At 38.7% G+C, this 26,562-nt stretch overlaps 1 protein-coding gene across 2 annotated transcripts in view; it reads left to right on the plus strand.

The window, feature by feature from the left end:
- Nucleotides 1–9,747: 9,747 nt before the first annotated feature.
- The window catches only part of obsl1a (obscurin like cytoskeletal adaptor 1a), a 30,196-nt gene continuing 13,381 nt past the window's right edge, over nt 9,748–26,562 (plus strand). Inside the window, exons 1-11 of one of the 2 annotated variants that reach the window (XM_081381336.1) lie at nt 10,021–10,145; nt 10,523–10,584; nt 13,408–14,592; nt 19,762–20,031; nt 20,340–20,600; nt 20,764–21,069; nt 21,980–22,246; nt 22,866–23,141; nt 24,350–24,625; nt 24,795–25,067; nt 25,399–25,674. In XM_081381336.1, the coding sequence (XP_081237462.1) occupies nt 13,491–14,592; nt 19,762–20,031; nt 20,340–20,600; nt 20,764–21,069; nt 21,980–22,246; nt 22,866–23,141; nt 24,350–24,625; nt 24,795–25,067; nt 25,399–25,674 (3,307 nt within the window). In that variant the 5' untranslated portion in view covers nt 10,021–10,145; nt 10,523–10,584; nt 13,408–13,490. Of the gene's footprint in view, nt 10,146–10,522; nt 10,585–13,407; nt 14,593–19,761; nt 20,032–20,339; nt 20,601–20,763; nt 21,070–21,979; nt 22,247–22,865; nt 23,142–24,349; nt 24,626–24,794; nt 25,068–25,398; nt 25,675–26,562 lie in introns of both variants that reach the window. The other variant, XM_081381335.1, reaches the window with a different exon arrangement.

Here is a 26,562-nt window from a genome sequence, read left to right on the forward strand (position 1 = left end):
ATATGTGCCTATAAAGGTTTTACCTATGCATTGAAATGCATATTGGCGAAGTTATTGTATTCAAAATATCCAAGGATGAATACATTTGTTTTCTGTCACGAAACAGAAACTCAAGATCAAATTGCGAGTCAAATTAATAGTCTTTATTAGACAACTCCAAACACACAGTCTCAGTAGAAGTGCAGAATAATCCAGCTGTGCAAAGTCTTCCGCAAAGACAAGGAATAACTCCAGCCTGTCCTCACCATTCAGAGAATGAGAGAACAGCAAGCAGTTGAATACAGACTCGAGCCACTAGCAGAGCTGACGGAGAAGAAAAGACATGAGCAACAACGATCCGATAACACACACACAGAACGATGCGTTACACCGACCTGTGCCCACTCTGATAAACTCATCAGGTGCGCAGTGATTAATTAACCCTGACAAGCCCAACGAGTGGACCCCCACACACACACACACACACACACACACACACACACACACATAAATGAGCATACGGATCCATGAACCGTGACAGTACCCCTTCCCTCAGGAGCGCCACCTGGCGATTGTAATCATCGATAAGAGAATGATCCAATATGTCCCTTGCAGGCACCCAACTCCTCTCCTCCGGACCGTAACCCTCCCAGTCCACCAAGTACTGGAATCCTTATGAAGATAAAATGATGCCATAAAGTATTGCATGCGCAGGGTAAGATTTGTGAAAGTGTACATAAGATTGCAAGCGTAAATTAAATTTGCATGCGCAAGAGAAGATTTGTAAAGGTGTAAATCGCCTTTCAAGTGTAAGAAAAAAATATTTGCAGCATTTCACTGTTATTCGTAAGTGTAATTCATATATTGTGAAGCTGCAGCTTCATGCTAACGCAAAATAAATATGATCTGTATTCCTCTGACTTCCATTTTTCCGCCCTTACACTTTTGGCACGGTTTTTACGCTCAAATACGGCCAAAAGTATTGCAGGCCCGTGAACAGCAATTTGCGACCGAAAACAACAGAGTTAGGAACTGCAAAACAGATTCACTGCATAAAATCAAACTTTGTGTAAAAACTAAACTGTTGCAAATGTCTAAATGTGTGCATAGGGCAACAAAGTTACCGAAATAACCCGATTTGTACAGTTACGTCTTTCTTTTACCTGCGCTTCCAGTTTTGGCACGATTCTCTCACTCATTGAGTTTTGCAAGCGCGAAGAGGAGGGCGGGACCACCTTCATCATTTAGCCAATCAGATGAGCTTCTCGCTGACTCTAGGTTTACTCGTATCTGATTGGTTCAATAAACACGCCAGTCACCAGAACACATCTTTATCTTCATTTGGCTCAGAAACCTTCTGGTTGCCGAAATGGTACTTTTAATGCACACATACATGTTAAATAAATAGATAAACAAATAAATAAACAAATAAGTCATGATTGCTTAATAAGCTGTGCACCATTAGGATGACTATATGAGTCCATACTGAATTTCGAGCTGGTGTGTTAAGAAAAAAAATGTATCTGAACTACTGCATGCATAATTTCACCTGTCTACTGATTGGGAGGATTCCACTATTATCATGTTACAATTATATTTTTTTCGTGTATTTAAGAGCATCTCTAAATTATGCACCATTTATCACCTGCAATGCCATCGTGTAACCACTAGATGGCTGTATAGCCCTATATATGAACATATCAAGATGCTGTATATTCCCTGTTGCTGGGTTTTTATTCAGACATAATTAGTTACTTTTTGTCAAAGTTGAGTTTATGTTGATTTAGTATCAGTTTTTCATTACAGTCAAATCTGGACACAGAGAAAGCATTTTGTTATTTAAACTAGCTACATATACTAGCTTGATCAGTCACACGAAAGTAATCACTAAATCAGAATCAATATTGACAGTGCTACCAAGACAATATTTCAAAATATGTAATTGAGTGTTAAATGCCACGAACAGACATGATGTGAAAAACACTGCATCAGAATTGTATTATTACATAAAGAATGGGTATTAAATGTTTTGATTGTAAAGTTTAACATCTGCTCAGTGGTGTAACAGATTATATAATATATCAAATTTCAATCCAGTAACGTTAACACCAGCTTGAAATTCAGTATGAATGTTAGTCAGCTTTAATCAGCCTAATGGTGCACAGCTTATTAAGCAATCATGACTTATTTGTTTATTTATTTGTTTATCTATTTATTTAACATGTATGTGTGCATTAAAAGTACCATTTCGGCAACCAGAAGGTTTCTGAGCCAAATGAAGATAAAGATGTGTTCTGGTGACTGGCGTGTTTATTGAACCAATCAGATACGAGTAAACCTAGAGTCAGCGAGAAGCTCATCTGATTGGCTAAATGATGAAGGCGGTCCCGCCCTCCTCTTCGCGCTTGCAAAACTCAATGAGTGAGAGAATCGTGCCAAAACTGGAAGCGCAGGTAAATGAAAGACGTAACTGTACAAATCGGGTTATTTCGGTAACTTTGTTGCCCTATGCACACATTTAGACATTTGCAACAGTTTATTTTTTACACAAAGTTTGATTTTATGCAGTGAATCTGTTTTGCAGTTCCTAACTCTGTTGTTTTCGGTCGCAAATTGCTGTTCACGGGCCTGCAATACTTTTGGCCGTATTTGAGCGTAAAAACCGTGCCAAAAGTGTAAGCGCGGAAAAATGGAAGTCAGAGGAATACAGATCATATTTATTTTGGGTTAGCATGAAGCTGCAGCTTCACAATATATGAATTACACTTACGAATAACAGTGAAATGCTGCAAGTATTTTTTTCTTACACTTGAAAGGCGATTTACACCTTTACAAATCTTCTCTTGCGCATGCAAATTTAATTTACGCTTGCAATCTTATGTACACTTTCACAAATCTTACCCTGCGCATGCAATACTTTATGGCATCATTTTACCTTCATAAATCCTCGTCCACTCCGTCTCGAATCCAGAATACGATTTACCGAATAAGTTGGTTCCCCATCTACGAGTCGCGGCGGTGGGGGAACCGGGGCAGGCGGATTAATATCTGAACGAAATACGGATTTTAATTTGGACCAGTGTTAATTTCGTTGACGAATACTTTTCATCATTATTTTCGTCAACGACATTTTTTCACAGACGAAAACGAGACGATAACTAAATAAAAACTAGTTTTGAATGACAAAAACTATGACGAAAATCTATTGACATTTTCGTCAACGAATAAAAACTAGACGAAAATGTTAGATAGTGACGATTTGGGAAGCGATCCAGTCTGATGTCCTGCATTTGTGGCAGATGCGCACAATTGTAGGCTGTGACATGATCTACCCAGCGGCACAAGAGTTGGCATGCGCTGCATGTCTCATAAAACGTTAAAACATGTAAACATCTGGGAGAATGAGTAGAGCAGACATGAAGATCTGAATAAGAGTGACGACGCAAAAAAAGAGCTATAGCCTATTCGGTACGGTTTTCTGTGCGCACACACCCGACCCGAAGCGTGCAGCCATTCACATAGACATAGATAAAACGCGCGAGTACTGAATTGAGCTCTCTTTCGTGTCTGAATGGACAAATACACACAAATATTATGTCTAAATGTCCGTTTTGGAGAGTATTCATGTAAATTATGTCGGTTATGTCTTAAACAGTTGTGAGTGTATCGTATGTGCATCAGTGCATTGGATCCGCATGTCATTCAACATGATCCTATGTCTTAAAGTGACAGTGTAATAAACCTGTCTGTGTCCTTAATATTGATCAAGCAACAAAAGAAAAAGAGAAAAGCATTCACTGCTCGTTAATAGCTTTAATAAGGATTAATTATATGTAATTCATACAAATAAATATGTCTGCTTGAAAGAATAGAGAATGATGTATGCAAGTAGTTATAAAGAATTCATAGTATATCATTCATTAAAAAAAAAGGCCGTCTTCTACTTTAGGAAAAGTGGTTTTATTTAATTGTAAGATATTTTTTAAGTTACAGTAGTTAAATCTGTATTGCACGTTCAAACTTTAAAATCATTCATATTAGCAGGATATGTTTTCTCCTATATGGGTTTGGAAATTTTAGAGAAATTCTAAAAAAATGCATTTAAATTGAAACCCATTATATTTTAGTCGACTAAAATCTACTGTAGATTTAGTCGACTAAAATCGTATTGTATTTCGTCGACTAAAACTAGACTAAAACTAAAACAATTCAGATGACTAAAATGTGAGTAAAACTAAATGGCATTTTAGTCAAAAGACTATGACTAAAACTAAATCAAAATTTGTTGTCAAAATTAACACTGATTTGGACACATGAAAAACGGAATGAATCCTCCTCTACACAGGAGGCAGTTTGAGGCGGACTAACGATCTTGGTGACAGGAAACAGGCCAATGAATTTGGGAGCAAGCTTGTTACAAATGGAGCGGAGAGGAATGTTCTTGGAAGAAAGCCACACTTTTTGACCAACGACGTAGACGGGAGGCTTCAACCGGTTGCGATCGGCCTGAGCCTTGGTGCGCCCACCTGGAGCAGAGTCTCACGGGCTCTGTTCCAAGTGCGGTGGCACCTCTGGACAAAGGCGTGAGCGGAGGGGACTGCGACTTCGGGTCCAGACTAGGAAAGATTGGTGGCTGGTAACCTAAGCTACATTCAAACGGAGAGAGATCCGTAGATGACACTGGTAACGAGTTATGTGCGTACTCAACCCATGAGAGCTGCTGACTCCAAGAGGATGGATTCTGAGAGACCAAACATCGCAACATACGTTCTAAATCCTGGTTGGCTCTCTCTGTCTGACCGTTACTCTGGGGAAACCCAGAAGAAAGACTAACAGTCGCCCCCAACAAATGACAAAACTCTCTCCAAAATTTAGAGACGAACTGAGGCCCCCTGTCAGAGACCACATCCCTCGGGAGGCCATGAATACGAAAAACGTGGTCAATGACAGCAACCGCCGTCTCTCTAGCAGAAGGTAATTTAGGTAGAGCGATAAAATGAGTAGCCTTCGAGAACCGGTCCACCACGGTCAAAACCACCGTGTTCCCACTTGAGGGCGGGAGACCTGAGATGAAATCTAGCGAAATATGGGACCAGGGTCTCGAAGGAACTGACAGCGGCTGAAGGAGTCCAGCAGGAGGTCGATTAGAAGTCTTAGAAACGGCACAAACAGAGCAAGCCAAAACAAAACATCGTATGTCACGAGCCATAGACGGCCACCAGAATCGTTGTTTAACAAGAAACATAGTACGACTCACCCCAGGATGACAAGCTACCTTGGAACAATGACCCCATCGAATGACATCAGACTGTAATGTCTCTGGCACAAATAAACGACCTGGTGGGCATCCGGGCGGAGGCGTTACCCCTTGTGAGGCCGTGCGGACCTTCGATTCGATCTCCCATGTGACTACAGAAACAAAAATCTTCTGTGGCACAATGGGCTCAGAAAAAGACGGGCGCTCAGAATGGTCGAAAAGACGGGATAACGCATCGGGTTTGATGTTCTTGGAACTCGGCCAATAAGAAATAGAAAAATCAAAACGATCAAAAAATAAAGCCCACCGGGCCTGCCTAGAGTTCAATCTTTTAGCAGACTTGATGTACTCAAGATTCTTATGATCAGTCCAGACAATAAAAGGAACCCCCGAACCTTCTAAACAATGACGCCATTCCTCCAAGGCAAGTTTGACTGCCAGCAGCTCTCTATTACCAATATCATAGTTCCTTTCAGCGGAAGACAAATGGTGAGAAAAATACGCGCAAGGATGCATCTTGTCGTCCGAGGAAGAACGCTGGGATAGAATGGCACCAACCCCCACCTCTGACGCGTCAACCTCCACCACAAACTGCCGGGAGGGATCGGGGCAACAAGGATGGGAGCAGAAACAAAGCAGCCTTTCATTTTGGCAAACGCAGCCTCCGCTGCGCTGGACCACCTGAACGGAATTTTGGTGGAGGTTAAGGCAGTCAAAGGGGCGGCTAGCTGGCTGGAATTGCGAATAAAACACCGGTAAAAATTGGCAAAGCCCAGAAACCTCTGCAGGGCCTTGCGGGAATCTGGAGTTGGCCAATCAACCACAGCCTGACTCTTGTCCGGATCCATGCGCATCCCCTCGACCGACACGATATAACCCAAAAAGGGAACAGACTGTGCATGGAAAGTGCATTTCTCCGCATTGACATAAAGACCATTCTCTAACAGCCTCTGAAGTACTCGTCTGACGTGCTGAACATTTTCCTGGAGAGAGTGAGAAAATGTCAGTATGTCATCCAGGTAGACATAAATTAACTAATCTATCATATCTCTCAACACGTCATTAACGAGTGCCTGGAAGACTGCGGGAGCGTTGGAAAGCCCAAAAGGAAGAACACGATATTCAAAGTGCCCCCTGGGGGTATTAAAAGCAGTTTTCCATTCATCCCCCTCCCTTATGCGAACCAAATGATAAGCGTTGCGAAGGTCCAATTTCGTGAAAAAGGACGCCCCCTACAGACGCTCGAAGGCAGAAGACATCAACGGTAAAGGATATGTATTCTTCACCGTGATGTTGTTCAGCCCTCGATAGCCAATACAGGGACGAAGAGACCCGTCTTTCTTTTTCACGAAAAACCCCCGCCCCCGCTGGCGAAGAAGAAGAACGGATGATCTTGGCTGCTAGAGAATCAGAAATATATTTCTCCATGGCCTCCCTCTCCGGGACAGAAAGTGAATAAAGTTTGCCCTTAGGCGAAGACGTACCTGGTAATAAATCTATTGCACAGTCATAGGGACGATGCGGAGGTAGAGAAGCAGCTCGAGACTTACTGAACACTCTTCAGGTCGAGATACTCGCTGGGCACGTTTGACAGATCCATATGCTCATCCTGAAACACAGAACAAGACACAGAAGGACAGGCAGACAACAAACAAGCAGCATGGCAACTCTCACTCCAAGAGAGAATAGAATTCTGACTCCAATTAAAGTGAGGGTTAGGAAGCACAAGCCAGGGATGCCCAAGGGCTACTGGCGTAATGGGAGTGTCAGTTAAAAAAAAAAAGTATGGTTTCAATGTGATTACCAGAAGTGATGAGTCTTACTGGACCTGTGGTGTGAGTGATGGAAGAAAGAGATAGACCATTAAGAGCATGAACAGCAATAGGCTGGGAGAGAGCAACCACAGGAAGTTTGAGTTTATGAGCCAGATCAGAGTCAACAAAATTACCCTCAGCACCAGAGTCAATTAAAGCCTTACAGTCGTAAGTGGATGAGGGCCCTTGCAATTTAACAGGAAGAAGGGTAGCAGCAAGAGTGGATTTAGTCAATGTAACCCCACCCGTCAGTAACCTCTTACCTACTGACGGGTTCTGGCTTGTACGGGACACTGCGCTGTGATGTGTCCAGCAGCTCCACAATACAGGCAGAGACCCTCATTTCGCCGTCTATGCTTCTCCTCCAGGGACAGAAAGGACCTGCCCATCTGCATGGGTTCTGGTTCTGAGAAAACGGCATCCGCATCACAGGAGGTGATGGGAAAATGGTTCAGCAGATTGGGTGTTGGGGCTCGGCGCGCACGCTGACCTCTCTGCTGCAATCTGTTATCCACCCGTATAGCCAGACTGACCAAATCATCCAGCGCTGTAGGTAGCTCCAGCGAGTAAATCTCATCCTTGATATAATCAGCAAGTCCATGTAAAAACAAATCCCACTGTGCTTCTGAGTTCCAACGGCACTCGGCCGCCAGGGTGCGGAATTCAATGGAGTAATCTGCGATGCTCTTATCACCCTGACGTAACTCCGCCAGAAAACGAGCCGCCTCTCTGCCCGAAACCGCCCGATCAAAAAACTTTTTGATCTCTTCCGAAAATGATTGGAACGTAGTGCAGCAAGGAAGCTTCTGCTCCCAAACTGTAGTACCCCAGAGAGCTGCCCGTCCCGCGAGTAGCGTTATGACAAAGGCTACCTTCGATTCCTCAATAGGAAACGACGATGGTTGCAGAGAAATGTGTAGAGAACACTTGACAAGGAAAGAGCGGCATTGCTGGGGCTCACCAGAGTAAAAGGCTGGCGGCGGAAAGCGGGGTTCGGTGAAACGAACAGTCCAATCTGGGTTAGAAGACACAGATGGATTAGACGCAATGAGTTGCTGGATAGACTCAGGCTGGAGATGCTGTAACTGGGTGGTCAGCTCCGAAACTTGAGAGACCAGGGCTTGAACAGCACGATTAGAAGCTGTCATCTGTTCCTCCTGGCGATCAATACGTGAGTTACTGTGTGACAGAAAGTCTCTAAAATCTGATGCACTCGCTAGATCCATTGTGATTTGATCGTTCTGTCACGAAACAGAAACTCAAGATCCAATTGCGAGTCAAATTAATAGTCTTTATTAGACAACTCCAAACACACAGTCTCAGTAGAAGTGCAGAATAATCCGGCCGTGCAAAGTCTTCAGCAAAGACAAGGAATAACTCCATCCAGTCCCCACCATCCAGAGAATGAGAGAACAGCAAGCAGTTGAATACAGACTCGAGCCACTAGCAGAGCTGACGGAGAGCAAGACAAGTCAAATCAAGTCAAGTCATCTTCATTTATATAGCGCTTTTAACAATGTAGATTGTTTCAAAGCAGCTTTACAGAGATAAACGTATAATTTAAGGTAACAGAGATTGTTTTGGCTTTATAGCAGTTCTTTATTAAAGTTATTTTCCAGCTAAATTTAGTTTTGATTGATTCGCTTCCGTCGCAACGATCATTTGTTATTAAATTTGGGGCCGCTAAGACGACACCATTCTCTCTAAGACATGAGCAACAACGATCCGATAACACACACACAGAACGCCAGCCAGATAAAGACAGTGCAGATGAGTTACACCTGTGCCCACTCTGATAAACTCATCAGGTGCGCAGTGATTAATTAACCCTGACAAGCCCAACGAGTGGACCTACACACAGACATACACACACACACACACACACACACACACACACACACACACACACACACACACACAGAAATGAGCATACGGATTCATGAACCGTGACATTTTCATTTTACAAAGAAAATAATAGAAAATTTATCTCTTTCGACTTTGTATCTGTAATTACAATAGGTGTTCTGTGGTTGTCAATTGACTAATACATTTTCACATAGGCCTACATTAGAATTAAAATGTAGTCTTCTGATGTTTATTACTACCTATCCTAACATTACAGATCCATTTATTCTTAGATTTGATATAGCTTATTGAAATTATATACAAATAATGTATGAGCGGTCAGAATGACTACTACTGTATGGCCATTATAGTTATAGAATTCCGGTAGTTCTAGTGTTAAACGTATGTATAGCTTCACATTTTAAAACTTAACCAACTTCATTTTGTTAAATTGTCTGACTGAAACGTGTTTTTGTGCTATATTTCTTTAAAACAAATGTCTCTTGTTTTGATATTCTGTTATATGATCAAAATATGTTTATACTTTTTAATTTAAGCTCAAATGTGAGGTTTGTCTTTTCCATCTGCAGCTTTGCAAAATGACTTCATTGAGTGACTTTGAATTGTGTATACAGTATGTTAATATAGATAAGGAAGAGGGAGTTCATGTTTTCGTGTATTCAGATTTTCAAATAGAATCAGACTCTGCCAAAAGAGCCTTAGTGGAAGAGGTCAAGTGATTTTGTAGTCTAAATTTAACCTTTGCAGCCCACTGCTCCCCTAATGATGATAGCTGTGCTATTTTTAGTATGATGTGGCAGCTGTGAAAGCATTTATTGGCTCTGAGCTGCCAATGACACAGGCTCCAGTACTGTGTGACACATACATTGTTTGGTGGTAGTGAAAAAGAGATGAGCTTAGTCATACTGAAAGGCATATATGAGAAGTACACACAGACTGATCAGGCTCACGCAACAAACCACACCAGAAGAAAGAATTGGAGCTCAACCCAAGTGGATTAACATCAATATTAAGAAGCTCAAAGCTCCTGTCGTGTGGAATATTTTCCATAACCTCCTGCAACTGCTAATTAAACGATTTTTTACAAAATCATAGAAAAAAGAGGTCAAAGGTCATTTCTTAGAAGAAAAGCTGACATCAGGGTCAATATCCTCTTTGTCTGAAGAAGAGGTCCTGAAGATTAGTGTTTTGGCTGGTCCTAAATGCTAATTTAATACTTCTGTTGACACGTAAGTTTACATTTGATGTTTACTTTTTTTACAAAGGTGTTTTCTTCTTTTGCAATTAAAAGCAATGTCGTAAAAATAATGACTAAGTAAACTGAATTTATGTTTTAAAAATGTATGTTACTAAAATATTTTAAGTATGGGACTGTTCATTTTTTATCCTACATAAAATTACTGTTAAAACAAATTAATTTGTAACCTGTATCATCCTTTTAGTAATATCCTATACGACATTCTCTTGTAATATTCATGAATCAAAGTACAACATACCTGAGAATTACTACAAACTACAAAGGAATTAGAGAATGCATTAGCATCCGATATAGGCTATTTGATATATGAGACATATTCAGAGAAAATTCTAATCCAATATCTTTCAGATAACCTTGACAGGCAACACTAATTGACTGGGGCCCTGACTATGAACATATGATAAACAAAAGTATGTGGTAACATTTATAATAACTTTCATTAGTCATCCTGAAGAAACATCATATAATGCTTAGCAGATTAATAGGTCCACATTTAAATATTTATCAAACTTTCATGGTCATGATGAAAATCTGAATGTATGTTAACTAATGAGTAAATATTATATGGTATTTATTCATGTTTAATTAATTAACATTATTATAAGTTAATTTTCATGTATTATACACACAAGCTACCTCACATTTTTATTTACAGCCTGTTTACTGTAATTTACAAAATCTACTGTGAGTTAAGTCTTTAGTCATGTATAATAATTACATTAACATTATTTTGGCACAAGTGTGTACTATTCATCTGACAAATAAAGAGCCATATTATTTGGACATGGTTCATATTACTTGACTGGATGCTCCTGGAAAACTGACCATGCATGACCCAATTATTATTTGTATGACCCAAATAATACTTATCTTTAAACTGCAGAATCAGTAATCTTCTATGCTGCTTTGACTGATATGGCAGTCATTATGGATTTTTTAGACTGACAAATCATCGTGGCCCAATACCTGAATTGGTAATGAACTGAACACAGGTTACAAGATTTCTTCTAAATTGAACTACACTTTGCTTGGCACAGGATATTATGGTGCAAGACATTAAAAAGTATGAGGTGCCAAGGAACAAACAAAAACATCTATGCATATGTAAATTGACCAACATTTAAAACACATCATGTGTAAATGCCCTTTAAACAGTAGAAAAGATTCTCTACTGATTTGGATTGAAACCACTGAAAAGCAGCCATAATGTGAATTTGTATGTAATATTAGATGGATTAGGATGTTTGCTAACAGCAATGGTATTTTGATGTATAGTCCCTGATATAGAAAAGTGAGGAATTCTGATGCTATGAGTGTTTGTCAAAGTAATTAATCTGAACACGCTTTGTCTTATGTTGCACATGGCCAACTCTCCTGCGTCTTTTTTTGGACAGACTATATTTAAAAGCTTCCTCTTGATATACAGCACCAGCTGTCTGGTCTTAAGCAAGGAATGGACACTAGAGTTATCTTGACTGCTTTAAGAGGACTTCCTTTATGCAAGGAATGTTTCACTATCCCATATAAAGTTCACAACGAACATAGTATTTTACCCTTACAAAAAAAATAACTGCAGTATTTCAACTGCAATAGAAGTGCGTTAATTTGGACGCAATAACAGCAGTACTGAAAACTGCACTTACACTGCATATAAATAATCACCACTGCACTGCAGCACAGAAAACATACCTAAATTGTACTACAGTTATAAAGGAAAGGGTAACACTTTAGAATAACGGTCCTTCATTAATGCAGGAAGTAATGCAGTCCAAATACGTAGTGCTACATTAACACTTCAGCTACTACTATTAACTAATATAGAAACAAGGTTAACTAATCCATAAGTAATAACAAATTTAGGACTGCGATAGTTTGGGAATCAATAATTACTGAATGAAATCAACCGCATTAAGAACTATTGGCTAACTATGACAAATCATAAATAATTGCCAGTTGATTACTGAACACAACATTCTCGTGTGTCTGAGACATGAATAATTGTCTTTTTTACTCTGAACATGGTCATAAAATGCATCCCTAACGCGTCATTGCTTCTCACGTGACATACCGCAGCAACAACAGCGCTGAATGAATGATGATCTGCTTTTATGTCAGTTTTCCTTTTTAATTCAAAATATTCACAAATCTGTTAGCTATGGCATGAAATATCTGATATTCCGATTGTCAAATATATGCAAGTGGAAGTGTTTTGTTGTTTAAACACCTTTATAACGATCGCGTTAGTTGAGCTGTATGCGCGATGGGCCATCATGGGCGCCGCCATGTTAGTTTGTGCCGCAGACGCAGTTCAGAGAATCGGATCTGTTAGATTTACAACACGTGAATTCATCCACTTCTCCCGAAATACATAAAAGTAAGTGGCTGGTGAACTGGGAGAAGAATAGAGTAAACTTTAAAGTTACTTACACAATGTGTATCTGATATGAATAAAACGTTATAATGAAAAGGATTATTGTTGCCTCTTCCATAGACATCATTGTGTATTTTACAAACTCTAAATGTATTGTTTTTTTAGTACTTATGTAAATTTATATGTCTGAAACCTAAAATAAACATTATGTGGTTGAAAACACTGAAAAGTTGTGATATATGACAGCTCTGAGCGCGCCTGTCTCTGGTTAAGCGCCAGCCAACGCGCAAAAGCACATTTGAATTTAGCAGTTGATCACGTGATGCACTGACAGTTCTAATCACACCGGTGTGATCGTACGCTCCAGGGACCAGCCTAGACTGATCACACCAGTGTGATCGTACGTGCGAAAGGGTTAATTTAGCATTTTGGGGGCCTTAAAATTCACATTTTTAGAAAACTATACTGATATCATTGCAGTGTAAATTACAAAAACGTGAATTTGTGAAAATGGTTATGCATGTGCATGCATATTACGGTTTCAGTCTATATGTGCATCCTGTTTCTTTACAAATTGGCATCGCCAGCTACTGGCCTGGCATGCATAATATAGCGTTTTTAGTCGTTTTTGTGGATCCGCATGAACATGGATCGCTTTGACAATGTTGTCAGCTGTACACAAAAAATGCAAAGTAAGAACTTTTCAGCACATCGACATTATAAAAATCTGAAAATGCCTTTAGTGTGATTTAAAGAGCCACAAGTTCCCAGATTAAACTCATAACTCATGACAATGACAATGATGTTACAAATGTCAGATTGAAAAATAATGATCAGTGTTGAACTTTGTTTTGGTTTTCAGAGCTGGGTATGTACCACAGAAATTTGTGCCATTCTTAATTCCAATAATAACACAGAATAAGTGATTACCAAGAAGTAAAAGATATGGATATTTCTGGAGGTGCTCCACGTGTTCTTGGTTACCCACGCCCAGTTCTGGTGAAACGTGGAACAGATGCTGTGCTTAAATGTCAGATTGGTGGAGAACCCCAACCAGATGTGATCTGGGAGCGGAAAAATGAGCCTATTCTTCCTGAGGGTCGTTACCGTATTACCCAAGATGGCAAGGTGTACACCCTTTGCATTTCTGGGGTGACAATGGAAGATTCTGGGCAGTATATTTGCCGAGCCACGAACAATATCGGGGAAACATATGCAGCTGCTACCCTTAAAGTGGAAGAAGAGCCTCAAGAGCTCCAGCAAACACAGCCACCTCCACCACCACAACAAAATGAAGTAAAAGTTATTCCACCAGAACAAGAAATCAAAATGATGATACAACAACAGGATGGGGTGGTACAGAAAGCAGACCCATTTCAAGACCACAAGCCTCGTTTTCTTATCAAACCTCTTTCTCTAAGAGTAGACCGAGGAGAAGATGCTGCCTTCTCCTGCAAGCTGACAGGTGAGCCTTTGCCTCAGGTGGTTTGGGAGAAAGATGGTAAACAGTTGAATGAGATCTATGAGAGTGCCCACTACCATGTGGGCCATGAAGATGGTGGCTGGTTCCAACTGAAGATTTTCAGAACAAGAGCCCCAGATGGAGGTGTCTACATGTGTAAAGCAGTCAACAAGCATGGAGAAGCGATGGCTGGGGCAGTGCTCTTGGTAGAGGCCATTCCAGAACAAAGAGAGGGAAGTATGACAAATGGTTACACCAATGGTCATTACTCACCACAGCTTTCAAGGGCCAAACACTCAAAAGAGCCTCACCTGAATGTGTCGAAAGCTAAGAAGTTCACTGTCACAGAAGGCAAACATGCCAAATTCCGTTGCTATGTCACAGGAAAGCCTAAACCAGAGATTGTATGGAAGAAAAATGGAGAGAATATTGTGCCAAGTCGAAGACATCTCATTTTTGAGGATAGAGAGGGATATTACACCCTAAAAGTACTGTACTGTAAGCAGCAGGATACGGGACTCTACATATGTGCTGCTTCAAATGCACTGGGAAACACACTGAGTGCAGTGCAACTGTCAGTTAAAGGTAACTCAAATTCCAATTATGCTAATTGTTTTATTAATTGTACTTAACTAACAAAGCTAAAACATCTTTAAGTTTTATGACCATTTGGCATTTTTTGTGAAACAAAGCAATGTAACAAAATACGCCATAATCAAAACTTCCTGCTTAAATCTTACAACTAAAATGTTTTGGTAGCTACTCACCATTAGCTCTCATTATGAGTTAATATGTTGCTGTAGACTCCCGACCACCAAAATTACAAATAAAACAGTCTGATAACAGGAGCAGTGGTGTAGAGAGTAAGGCGTGTGGCGTTAGCTTTTGATGCGACCGACCCAGATCGCATCTTCCCCTTTCTGAACTCATTCTTCTCCCTTTTCTTATCACATATTAGCTGTGAAACATTAACAAGTGTTTGATGGGTATTTAATAGTGAGTATAAAGTATTTAACTGGTATTTAAGTGGCCAGTAATTGAAATTGAATGTGGTGTCCTCACATTGATCGGACGGGCTGGCACATCGACCGCAACGCGCTGTCACATTCTCACACCCAACTCGTCACATATTGACGCTTAGACAGGAGCCCTTGGAGCGCAGGGTACTCCATTGCTTTCAACAGTTTTGTCTTGTTTTGTCAATGTTTGCCTTATGTGTCAGATCAAGATGCATAATTCTTAGCATTTGTAAAAGTAGACATGATTTTATAAATATGTTTAGGCTACTTTTATATTTTGGAGCCACTAACCCCACTCCTACCCTAAACCTACTCACCTCACAAGTATTTATTGCAAAAACTGACCAAAAACAGAATAAAAGTATTGACTCATGTTGCACTCCAAATCTGAAACCATACGATATCTTTACGTCAAGAACAGAATGGATATTAATATTTTAATCGCTGAAATGATTCCACCGCTCCAAACGCAGGCAGTCATGTTTCATTCAAAAGATACACCCTACTCTTTAGCATGACGCAATCGGTCACGAGACACACGAGAGCCAATGCCATTTTACACATAGGTATGTATACGTAGATCCCTCATTCAACCGCTCCAGACACGTAGGTGCGTCTTTTCTTCACACAAATCAATCGCGTGGCCTTGGAACACTTGGAATGTTTGTACTTTTCGAATAACTTCTGCCTGTAGTCGTATCTGCCTGTTATATCCTGTGTTTTATCATATAATTCACAAATGGGTAGGGGTGGGGTTGGGTTATGTGTTCAAACGTGTCTAAATAGCGTAAATAAAAAATAAAATAAATGTAAATAAAATTATGCTGGCTGATTAAATTGAGAATCACACTCCAACATGTCATAATTATGGTGGCCCAGTAGTGCACAACACAACAAAATTTAAAAAGCAAACATAAGTTCACAACACAACAAAATGAATCCACAACACAACGAAATTAATCCACAACACAACGGAAATGAGCCACAACACAACGGAAAATGTACAACAAAATGGAAATAAGCCACAACACAACGGAAAATGTACAACATAACGGAAATAAGCCACAACACAACAGAAAATGTACAACACAACGAAATAAAGCTTCAACACAATGGAAATGCTCCCGCCCACTAGAGGGCTCTTGGAGCGCGGTAAAGTTAGTTTTCCTTGCCATTGTTCTATAGAGCTGGTAAGTCCCGCCCATCCGTAAAACCCCAAGTGGACCTCTAGGTTGAAAAATCGTCAATGCAAGTGAATGGGAGAAAATGATTATTTTCTGGTCCCGTTTGAATTGTGCCATGAATGTGAACATATGTTGTCTGTGAATTTTTTATATAACTTTTCATGTTATGAGTTTGACAGTATATGGTATGATTCTTCGGCTAGCAGTTGTGGAAAAGACATAACGAGAAAGACTACATGTCGCCTATGTGACGTCACCCCATAAAGTTGACTTACCCGTCGTTTTCGCCAACCTCAACGATTTTGTCCCCTCCCTGAAAGAAGGTGGTGAAGTGCACCAAAGACACAGCCATGTTTAGCGGGATCCGTGAGCTAGTGTCCGTGTGCTAGTGGTGTTGACGTTTCAAACGCGTCGAAAGCAGCGAAGAGTTGTAGTCCACAAAGTGCTCTCACACAAAGTCTAACCGTATCAAACTTCTACCCGCTAAATTGTAGCATTCTTTACACGAAAAGTTATATAAAAAAATTCACAGACAACATATGTTCACATTCATGGCAAAATTCAAACGGGACCAGAAAATAATTATTTTCTCCCATTCACTTGCATTGACGATTTTTCAACCTAGAGGTCCAGGGGGATTAGCGGAAGGGGCGGGACTTACCAGCTCTATACAGTCGGCAGTCTTAATATATCAATACCACGATTAGTTTTTACAGTATGTAACCATTGTATATCAACATAAAATATACTTCAAAATCACCTACATGAATTATAGCTGCGTATTTATACTGGAGAATGCTTTGACACGCTACCACAGCGCATCCCTAAGGGAACGTCTGGCAATTCCACCAAGTGGTTAAAACATATAATTTATTATAATATAATTTGATAAATAAAAATAAAAACCATTTGGTGAACTGCAAAATTACAGGAAGGTTTTGGCACAATTTCACCTGTAATAAGTCAGTCTAGTCACTAGGAACCTGTATACTGTACCACAAGCTTTGGGACAAAAAAACTTTAGGTTTAATTACAGTAGGCCAATGTACAGTAGGCCTAATGTTTTTATTAAAAAAAAAAACGATTTGTGTACTGTGCATAAAGGAAGCTATTGGCACAATTTCATCTGTTATAAATCAGTCTGGTTAATAGGAACTACAACCTTTGAAACATGATAAAAAAAAAATAATAATTATTATATTACAGAAATTTCCTAAAAAAAAATAATTGTTTACTGTAATGAAGGGAGGTATTGGAAAAAAATCAGCTGTAGTAAGTCAGTCTACTACCAATACAATCAAGCTTTGGATTTGGAACATGTCTGTTTTTGAATGTTAAAAGTAATTATACGTTTTAACAACTTGAAACAATTGGCGGACGTTCCCTTAGGGATCATGCGCTGGTAGCGCGTCAAAGCATTCTAGAGTATAAATATCCAGCTATAATGCACGTAAGTGATTTGAATTAATAAATGTCGATATACAATGGTTAGCTACATACTGCTACACTATTAAAACTAATAGTGGTGTTGTTAAATTTTTTAGACTCAGTGGCATGGAAAACTAACTTTATCGCGCTCTGAGAGCCCTCTAGTGGTCGGGAGCATTTTCGTTGTGTTGCGGCTTTATTTCACTGTGTTGTACATTTTCCGTTGTGTTGTGGCTCATTTCCTTGTGTTGTACATTTTCCGTTGTGTTGTGGCTTATTTCCTTGTGTTGTACATTTTCCGTTGTGTTGTGGCTCATTTTCATTGTGTTGTGGATTTATTTCGTTGTGTTGTGAACTTATATTTGCTTTTTAAATTTCGTTGTGTTGTGCACTGCTGGGCCACCGTACATAATGGCAAAATTATAACCCAATATATAATTTCATCATGATGATAACATTTCCATGCCCAATGCGTCTGTGTATGACGCCAAAGGTTTCTCATTCATTGACTCAGTCACACCAAAGGGTCCTAACCAAGCGTCAATATGTGACAAGTTGGGAGTGAGAATGTGTTGGTACAGCTCATTGGGCTATTTTTGAATGACCATTGGAGAAGTTTTGTTGCGCAGACCAGGCAACACAGATAACTTCTACCTATCCCTAAAGCCCTCCCCAGAGAATTTTTTTTTTTTTTTTTTTTTTTTTTTTTTTATAAATATAATCACAAACACTGAATATGTTTTATTGTATACTGTTTAATAATATACTATTGATACTTTGCAAGTGACGTCAGTTGTACTGGCTGGCGGGCAAGAACGTCATTCTCTAGCAATGAAAACCAGTAAACTAATCAAGGATCTTGCCAGGACGTTGCCAGTTTTAATATACAAAAGTTGGTGTTTTGAGGTGTACACGACATGCCAGATAGTTGTTGTCCGATTGGATACACTAACCGCGTTTGTTGCCCGCCAGATATCACGTGACTGCAAAGTATCAATACACTAAGGTGCAAATAGCATCTGCCACTATATAACAAATGTTTACTTAGCAAATAGCATCTAACTACTTAGCAGTGTTAATTACTAAGTAATCTAATTACTGTAATTTAATTACTTTTCCCTTGAAAAAGTAAAGTAATTGATTACTCTAAATTTTTCTGTAATTTAATTACAGTTACTTCTGATGTAATTGCAATAAATACTGTTTAGCATTTTATTGTTCAACTGGTCGAGGATGATATGGGATTTAGAAAGTAATTAGTAATAATAATTCAATCATTTTTAGAGAGTGTAATTAGTACAGCAATCTAATTATACTGTTGAAGATGTAATTAGTAGCTAATTACTTACCTTTTTAGAGTAACTTACCCAACACTGCTACTTAGTGCAAAAATGCTGTTTAAAAAGTGTACATATAACATTCTACAGCGCAAATAGCATCTGACATAATCTGCCTATGGCATATTATTAAGGCAGATATACCCACTTTTGACCATTGTGTGTGTGTGTGTGTGTGTGTGTGTGTGTGTGTGTGTGTGTGTGTGTGTGTGTGTGTGTGTGTGTGTGTGTGTGTGTGTGTGTGTGTGTGTTTATATTCTTATTACTTAATAAAACTTTGGTTGTAATGTGAACAAATTTATTTTTCACTATCAGCATGATATAACAGTGTCTGTCTGACTTTTGTGGGTAACTATATTTAGTAATAAAGTCAGTAATAAAGCACTGATTAATGTATTCAATAACATTGTCCAGTAGTCAATGCGTGATGAAAGGTGAGAAAAGCCACAGGGCTCAATGCATTCCTGAGTGACAGCATCACTACAATATTATTAACAATGCAATGGGGCATAGCTTACATTTTGTTTGGTGCAAGTAAGCCTGCAGGATTATGTTCTTTATTTGTGAGTGCATGACCACAACTTTGTTTTAACCACTGTTCTTGGCCTGCCACACCACAATTACCATTTACCATTTATAGATAAGTATATGTTGTGTTAGGAACAATTTATGTTGTTTCACAGTGCAATCTGAATGTCTGTAGCATCTGAAGTGTGATATGTTTTAGTCACTGGACAAATTTAAAAAATGAAAGCCTTTTTTATGGTATATCTCTCACATTAATAGGGCCTGCAGTTCGATTTAGGCGAGCTCTGCAAGATGCAGAGGTCAAGGAGAGGGATGTTGCTGTTCTGGAATGTGAGGTTCCAGAAGAGTCCATTTCCACTGCATGGTACCTGGAGGATCAAAGGCTGCAGCCAGGAAATAAGTATTACATGGAACAGAAGGGCACGCGGAGAAGACTAACCATACAAAATGTTGGGGCAGATGATGATGGAGTTTATCTGTGTGAGATGCCTGATGGTGGAAAGACTATTGCAGAATTGGCAGTTAAAGGTACAGTACATAAAGATAAAGCCTTATTAGGGCTTTCATAGTGAAAATGTTAATGCATTCAGTTAATCAAGTTTAACACCAGCAATTTTCAAAATAGACAAAAGCAACAATAAAAGCCGATAACAATATTTAGTGTTGCATGTCCAGCAGCAATTCATTTCAATTTCTTTTAAAATAAAATGAAAAATTATCATTACAAATAATTTTACGTATGTCTCATGAACATAAGAGTTTGCATTGCAGTTTGATATGCAGTACATATGAGATAGAAAGATCTTGCTAATTTCATTTACTTATTTTTCTGGTAGGTACAATTGAAAAGAAACTTCCACGGAGATTAGAAGTGATGGAAGGAGAGAATGCAGTATTCTTTGTGGAGGTGGAACAAGATGAGATGGAGATCTGCTGGTTTAAAGACGGACTGCAGTTGCGAGAAACACATCAAACCATTATCAAGTCTTTTGGCAAAACCCACATCCTGGTCTTTGTCAATACGTCATATCAAGACTCTGGCACGGTCACCTTTATGGCAGGCAGATCAACAACAAGTTCCAAACTCAGGGTCAAAAGTGAGAAAACACACACATGGCTTTGTGATGCACAAGAAGTTGCACAGTTCAAAAACTTTATATTATAGCATAATAAAAGTGTATCTATTTCTACTAGATCTTTTTATATATATATACAGTGTGGGCTTGATATTTAGAATGTGATATCTTTATTTTCATTCAGCTGCTCGACACTGCCCACCCATCTGCCCTGTGAGTGTCCAAATGAACACTGACAGTTTAAATGGTGCTGTCCTTTCTTGGTCACCATCACCCAACTTGCAAAACTCCACTAAGTCAGTGTATGTGCTAGAACGACAAGAAGTAGGCTCTCAGGAATGGCAGCGATGCCTGACAACAGAGACAGGCACATCTGCTGAAATCCTGGGTGACAGTGTGCCATGTGAGGGTGATTACCGTTTCCGTATCTCCTGTGTTAATAAATATGGCAGAAGTGGACATGTGGAGTTCCCAAAAGTAGTACATCTGGGTAAGAATGAAAATTTCACAAACTTTCTGTAATTCCAATCTGTCACGAATTATTTGCATTACAAACTACTAAGAAACCTAAATGAATAAGGTACTTATTGTAGTAAGGTAGAATAATACTACTTACCAAAAAGACCCTTATGGAAACACAAAACTGATGCCGGAATAAAACAAGAAATGCAGGAATAAAATTTGCTGCGAAAAAAAAGAAAATGCAGATTATTCTATTCCCCTAAAACTTGCATAAATAAATAATACAGCGTATTATTTTAATTAACAATAAAAAGTAAAGTACTACTAAATAATACAGATTTTTTTCAATTAAAAATAAAAAGTAAATTACTTCTCTATTTGGCACAGAATCAAAGTCTCTGCTGTTAGTAAATGGAATTAGAATTGGGAATTAGAGTTAATCAATTAATTAGAGTCAAATAACACTGGAGACTTCATTTAAAACCATAAAAGTATGTTACTCCTGACACATTAACTGTCAATGATGTAATTTTAAACATACTTAATTTACATGTATTTATTTCGCAGACACTTTTATCCAAAGTGACGTACAAGCGAGGAACAAACAGTTGGTCATAAGAGCCCGCAATATTCATAGTACAGAATGACAAAATAATTATTATTATTTTTAAATAAATAGGAGTCATAATAAATCGTCTTTGCTTATGGTTTTGGAGTTGTTTAGCGCTTGCAGAAGATATGTCTTCTGCTGTTTCTTGAAAGCTGTGATGTCTCAGAAGGGCAGCAGTGTCTTAATAAAAACATAACAACATTTCAGAAATTATTATTATTATTATTAGTAGTAGTAGTATATTGTTTTTATGTTATAATAGATATGATAATGTGGATTAAAGTGTTAAGATAACATGAAATAACTTTTTATATTTTATTGTCTGCAGTCCCAGGTCCAAGGATTAAAACCCCCATGAAGAATGTTGTGGTGACTGAGGGGGAGGATGCTGTGTTCTCCATTGAGCTCTCTGCTAACTTGATTGGCACATGGTTCCTGAATAGCCAGCAGCTGCAGGATAGTGAACGGTTCTCAATGACTCAGTCAAAGAACCAACACATCCTACGAATCCACCATGTGCCAAATGTGTATGATGGAGCTGAAATCACCTTTATTGCAACTGGCGTACGAGATTCAGCTGCCCTACAAATTAAAGGTCAGGTCTTACATGGGGATCGTGATTTTTTTTTTTTTTTTTTTTTTTTTTTAGGTTTCAGCCACCATAAATTACTTAATATGAGTATTCAAATTTTAACAGACATCATACCCATCATGAAGTTCTTAAGTTTGTTACAATTAAAGTTATAATGAAACAGAAATAGTGACAGATCTTTTCTTCATATTGTGATGTACAGTACATCAGAAAAGAAAAAGAAAAAATGGCGGGACTTGGTTCTGTCCAAGGGGATTGGATAGAGGCAGATGTGAATGCAAGGTTGCAGTCGATTATAATAAAAGGGCGGGAATCACAGAGACAAAATGATTGGAGAAGTCTGGCATACATCTACAGAAGGAAATCTGACATTTTACAAGAAAATCAATTTATCAAATTTAGATCAATCAGTCAATCAAGGAATCCTTCCCAATAAGAGCAATATGAATTTAGAAAAAACTCTAAACTCTCATTTTCATTTCAAGCCAGTTTTAAGTTTGTAAATTGCTCAGATAGAGGCACTCATCTGTCTAGCCAATATACTTAAGTGCATTCTTTTTAAGATTTATGACATTGACAGACTCACTTTCTCACAGAAAATACGTAATGTTGTATTTTGCAGTGCCTAAGGTGAAATTCTTACCATTGTCAGAGATGGACACAAAGAAGAGCACTGAGGTGGGAAATCCCATTGTTCTGTACTGCGAGGTGTCCCACCCCACAGCCACTGTTCAATGGTTCAAAGATGGACAGGCTCTACATGTAGAGGAGGGTCTGAATATCCAATCAGATGGCAACATGAGGAGGATCGTCATTCAGTCAGCAGAGTACTCTCATTCTGGAGTGTACACTTGCCAATCAAACAATGACATGCTCACATTTAATGTGAATGTTGAAGGTGAAAACATTACTATACTCAAGCACACAATATTTGTTTTCTTTTTTGACAATGGCAGTGGTCACATTCCTGGAACAACAGTAATTTAGGACATTTGAATTGTCTGCTGGGCTATTGTAACATTAAACATAACAAGAAGGAATTCATAGCATTGTTCACACTTTATTATAATTTTTGCTGTTTATTACACAAGCTATCTAAATTGTTTAGTGCTAGATTCACTGATGGAAATATGCAAATCCGACAATGGTATAAACTCTTAAAATCAGTGCTAACTCTGCAATCTGGCTTAGGGCACTTGATTATACTGTGCATCTAGATATATGTCTGGTTATATAGTGCTCTTCCACATAATTTGATCATCATTTGAATTATTGAATGTATACACAAACATCCCTTTTAAATTTTCTGTGTGACTTTCTGCAAAATTAACAGCAATTGTTACTAAAAACCCTTCCTGATCATTCATTATTCAATGTTTGTCTTTTCTCCTTCCAATATATCAATCGATCTCAATCTCAATACAATAGATCTCATGTATGACCCTCTGTGGTCATTAAAAATCCCAGGATGTCCTTCGGAAAAAAAGAGTAGGGGTTTAACCCCGGGATCCTGGCCGAATTTGGCCATTAGCCCCTGTCCTCCTGATCATCCCCATACATACTGATTTGCTTCATCACTCTGTCTCCTCTCCATCAATAAGCTGGTGTGTGGTGAGCCTTCTGGCGCAATATGGCTGCCGTCGCATCATCCAGGTGGATGCTGCACATTGGTGGTGGTTGAGGAGATTCCCCCCCTTCTATGTAAAGCGCTTTGAGTATATAAGTAATGAGTAAATAATAATAAGTAAGAGAGATCCGATGTTTAAATGTATGTGCGTGTCTTGAGTTCCCGTTTGCGATTGTTTAAGTGTGTCCAAGGCCTAGTCCTTGTTTTGTCTAGGTGTGTCCATGATGTGCACAAAACATAACGGAAAGAAGTTACACATGGGCAGTCTTACACAAGGATTATCAAAAGTGGAGCCTACGAAATAAGAAAATATTAACAAACTTGTAAACTGGGAATTTTCAGAGAGCTCTGACCACATGACCGTTGTACCACCTGACCGCTGCAGATTCATTAAGTCATTGATAGTGTTGCTATAGAAACAATGTGTATTATATTTTATTGTTAATTTAAATCATTAAAATGCTCTTTTTTTCCATCAGCCCCCCCTGTGTCATTTAAAGAAATTACGGAGGATGAGAGGCAGAAAAGCGCTATGGAACTGGACCCTGTGGTCCTGACATGTGAACTTTCCCGACCAGATGCACCAGCCTGCTGGTTTAAAGATGGAGTTGTAATTATTCAGTCAGAAAACATCACCATCCAGTCTGAAGGCACCATGGAAAGACTTATAATCCGTTCAGCGGAGCTGGTAGACGCTGGGATGTATACTTGCCAAGCAGGCGAACAATCCATGTCGTTTTCTGTCAACATTAAAGGTAAAGTTGACAGAGTGGTGCTCTTTAACTATTAGTTTTGCATTAAAATCATATTGCATCTAAGGTATGTTATTAGTATGTTAACATATCTTACAATCTAAGGTGAAACATAGTACTCTAAATGGCAAAAAATAAACTAATCTAATGATGATGACTGACTTACATCTAGAACCTCCGGTAACAATTGTGGACCCAAAAGATGACATCCATTTGGAGCGTTATGTCTCTGAGGAGATAGTCCTGAACTGTGAGCTCTCTCGATCTAATGGAGAAGCTCACTGGTTTAAAGATGGCCTAAAACTCCAGGAATGTGAGAATATCCGAATCAGTGCTGAAGGCCCGTACAGGAGGGTAAACATTCTCTGTGCTTCCAAAAGGGATTCAGGAGAGTATGTATGTGACACAGGAGGTGACTCGATTTTCTTTCAGCTCATTCTTACGGGTAAGTATCAAAGCATAGGTTTCAAGAGATTTTCTTCCTCTTCTTTCTCTCTGTGTTATGCCTCATTTCTAGATTTTTTTATTTAATTATTAATTTAATTATGAATAATTATTTAACAATCATCAAGAAAGCCATTAGAATGGCTGTTTATTAAATAGTAACCAATATAGTAATTCATTCAGTTATTATCCAAAACAAATATGAGTTATATTCATTTATATAGTGCTGTAATTACCTATTCCTCATTGTAGTAAAAAAAAATAAAAATCAGCAGCATGTATGTATTCATGTTTTGTCAACTATTACACACTGTTACCTTTCTTAAACCCAGAGGCTCCAGTCCGCATTGTGTCTCCCAGTGAGTCAGAGGTAGAGGTGTGTATACTGAGCTCTGAGAGGCTGGTCCTAAGCTGTGAAATCTCAAATGCAAACGCAAAAGTCTGCTGGTTCTGTGATGGCATGGAGGTTGATGAGAATGACAACTTGAAACTGGAGGATGAAGGAATTTACCACAGGCTGGTAATTCCCTGTGCCACAATAGATGATTCTGCGGAATACGTGTGCGAGACTGCAGATGACTCTGTCACATTTTGGGTGAAAATAGAAGGTAATTTTGTCTATTTGTCTATTCTAGGCCTTATGAGTTTATTATATATATATGTATATATATACAGGTGCTGGTCATAAAATTAGAATATCATAAAATTAGAATATAAAATTAGAATATAATAGGACATTTTCAGAGCACTTCATGCTTCCTTCAGCAGACAAGCTTTATGGAGATGCTGACTTCATTTTCCAGCAGGATTTGCACCTGCCCACACTGCCAAAAGAACCAAAACCTGGTTCAATGACCATGGTATTACTGTGTAATTACTGTGTGATTTCATGTAATATTCTAATTTTCAGGGATTTTGATTATGTGGGTTTCATAAGCTGTAAGCCATATTAATCAAAATTATAACAAATAAAGGCTTGAAATATCTCACTTTGCATGTAATGAGTCTATATAATATATTAGTTTCACCTGTTAAGTTGAATTCTTGAAATAAATCAACTTTTTGATGATATTCTAATTTTATGACCAGCACCTGTATATATATATATATATATATATATATATATATATATATATATATATATATATATATATATATATATACAGTACTATATAGAGAGGTTTAATATGAATTAAAAAAAAAAAAAAAAAAAAATCAATTCTGAAAATGTCTCGGGTTACGACTGTAACCCTTGTTCCCTGAGAAAGGGAACTCGAAACTGCGTCGATATGACACTTTGAGGAACCGCCCCTTAGCGTAATGCGTCTGAAGTATGAATGAGACTAGTCCAATCCTATTGGTGTTGCGTAATGACATAGAGTGTGACGACACACCTGGAAGCTACAAAGGGATGCCGTCACATAACAGTGTTAGCTTCACAATGAAGCAAGTAGGTCCCAGGCAGGAGGAGGAGTGGCAGAGGGACACAGTTCTCG

Source organism: Scardinius erythrophthalmus (assembly GCF_964197995.2).
Source record: "Scardinius erythrophthalmus genome assembly, chromosome: 12".
Lineage (NCBI taxonomy): Eukaryota > Metazoa > Chordata > Actinopteri > Cypriniformes > Leuciscidae > Scardinius > Scardinius erythrophthalmus.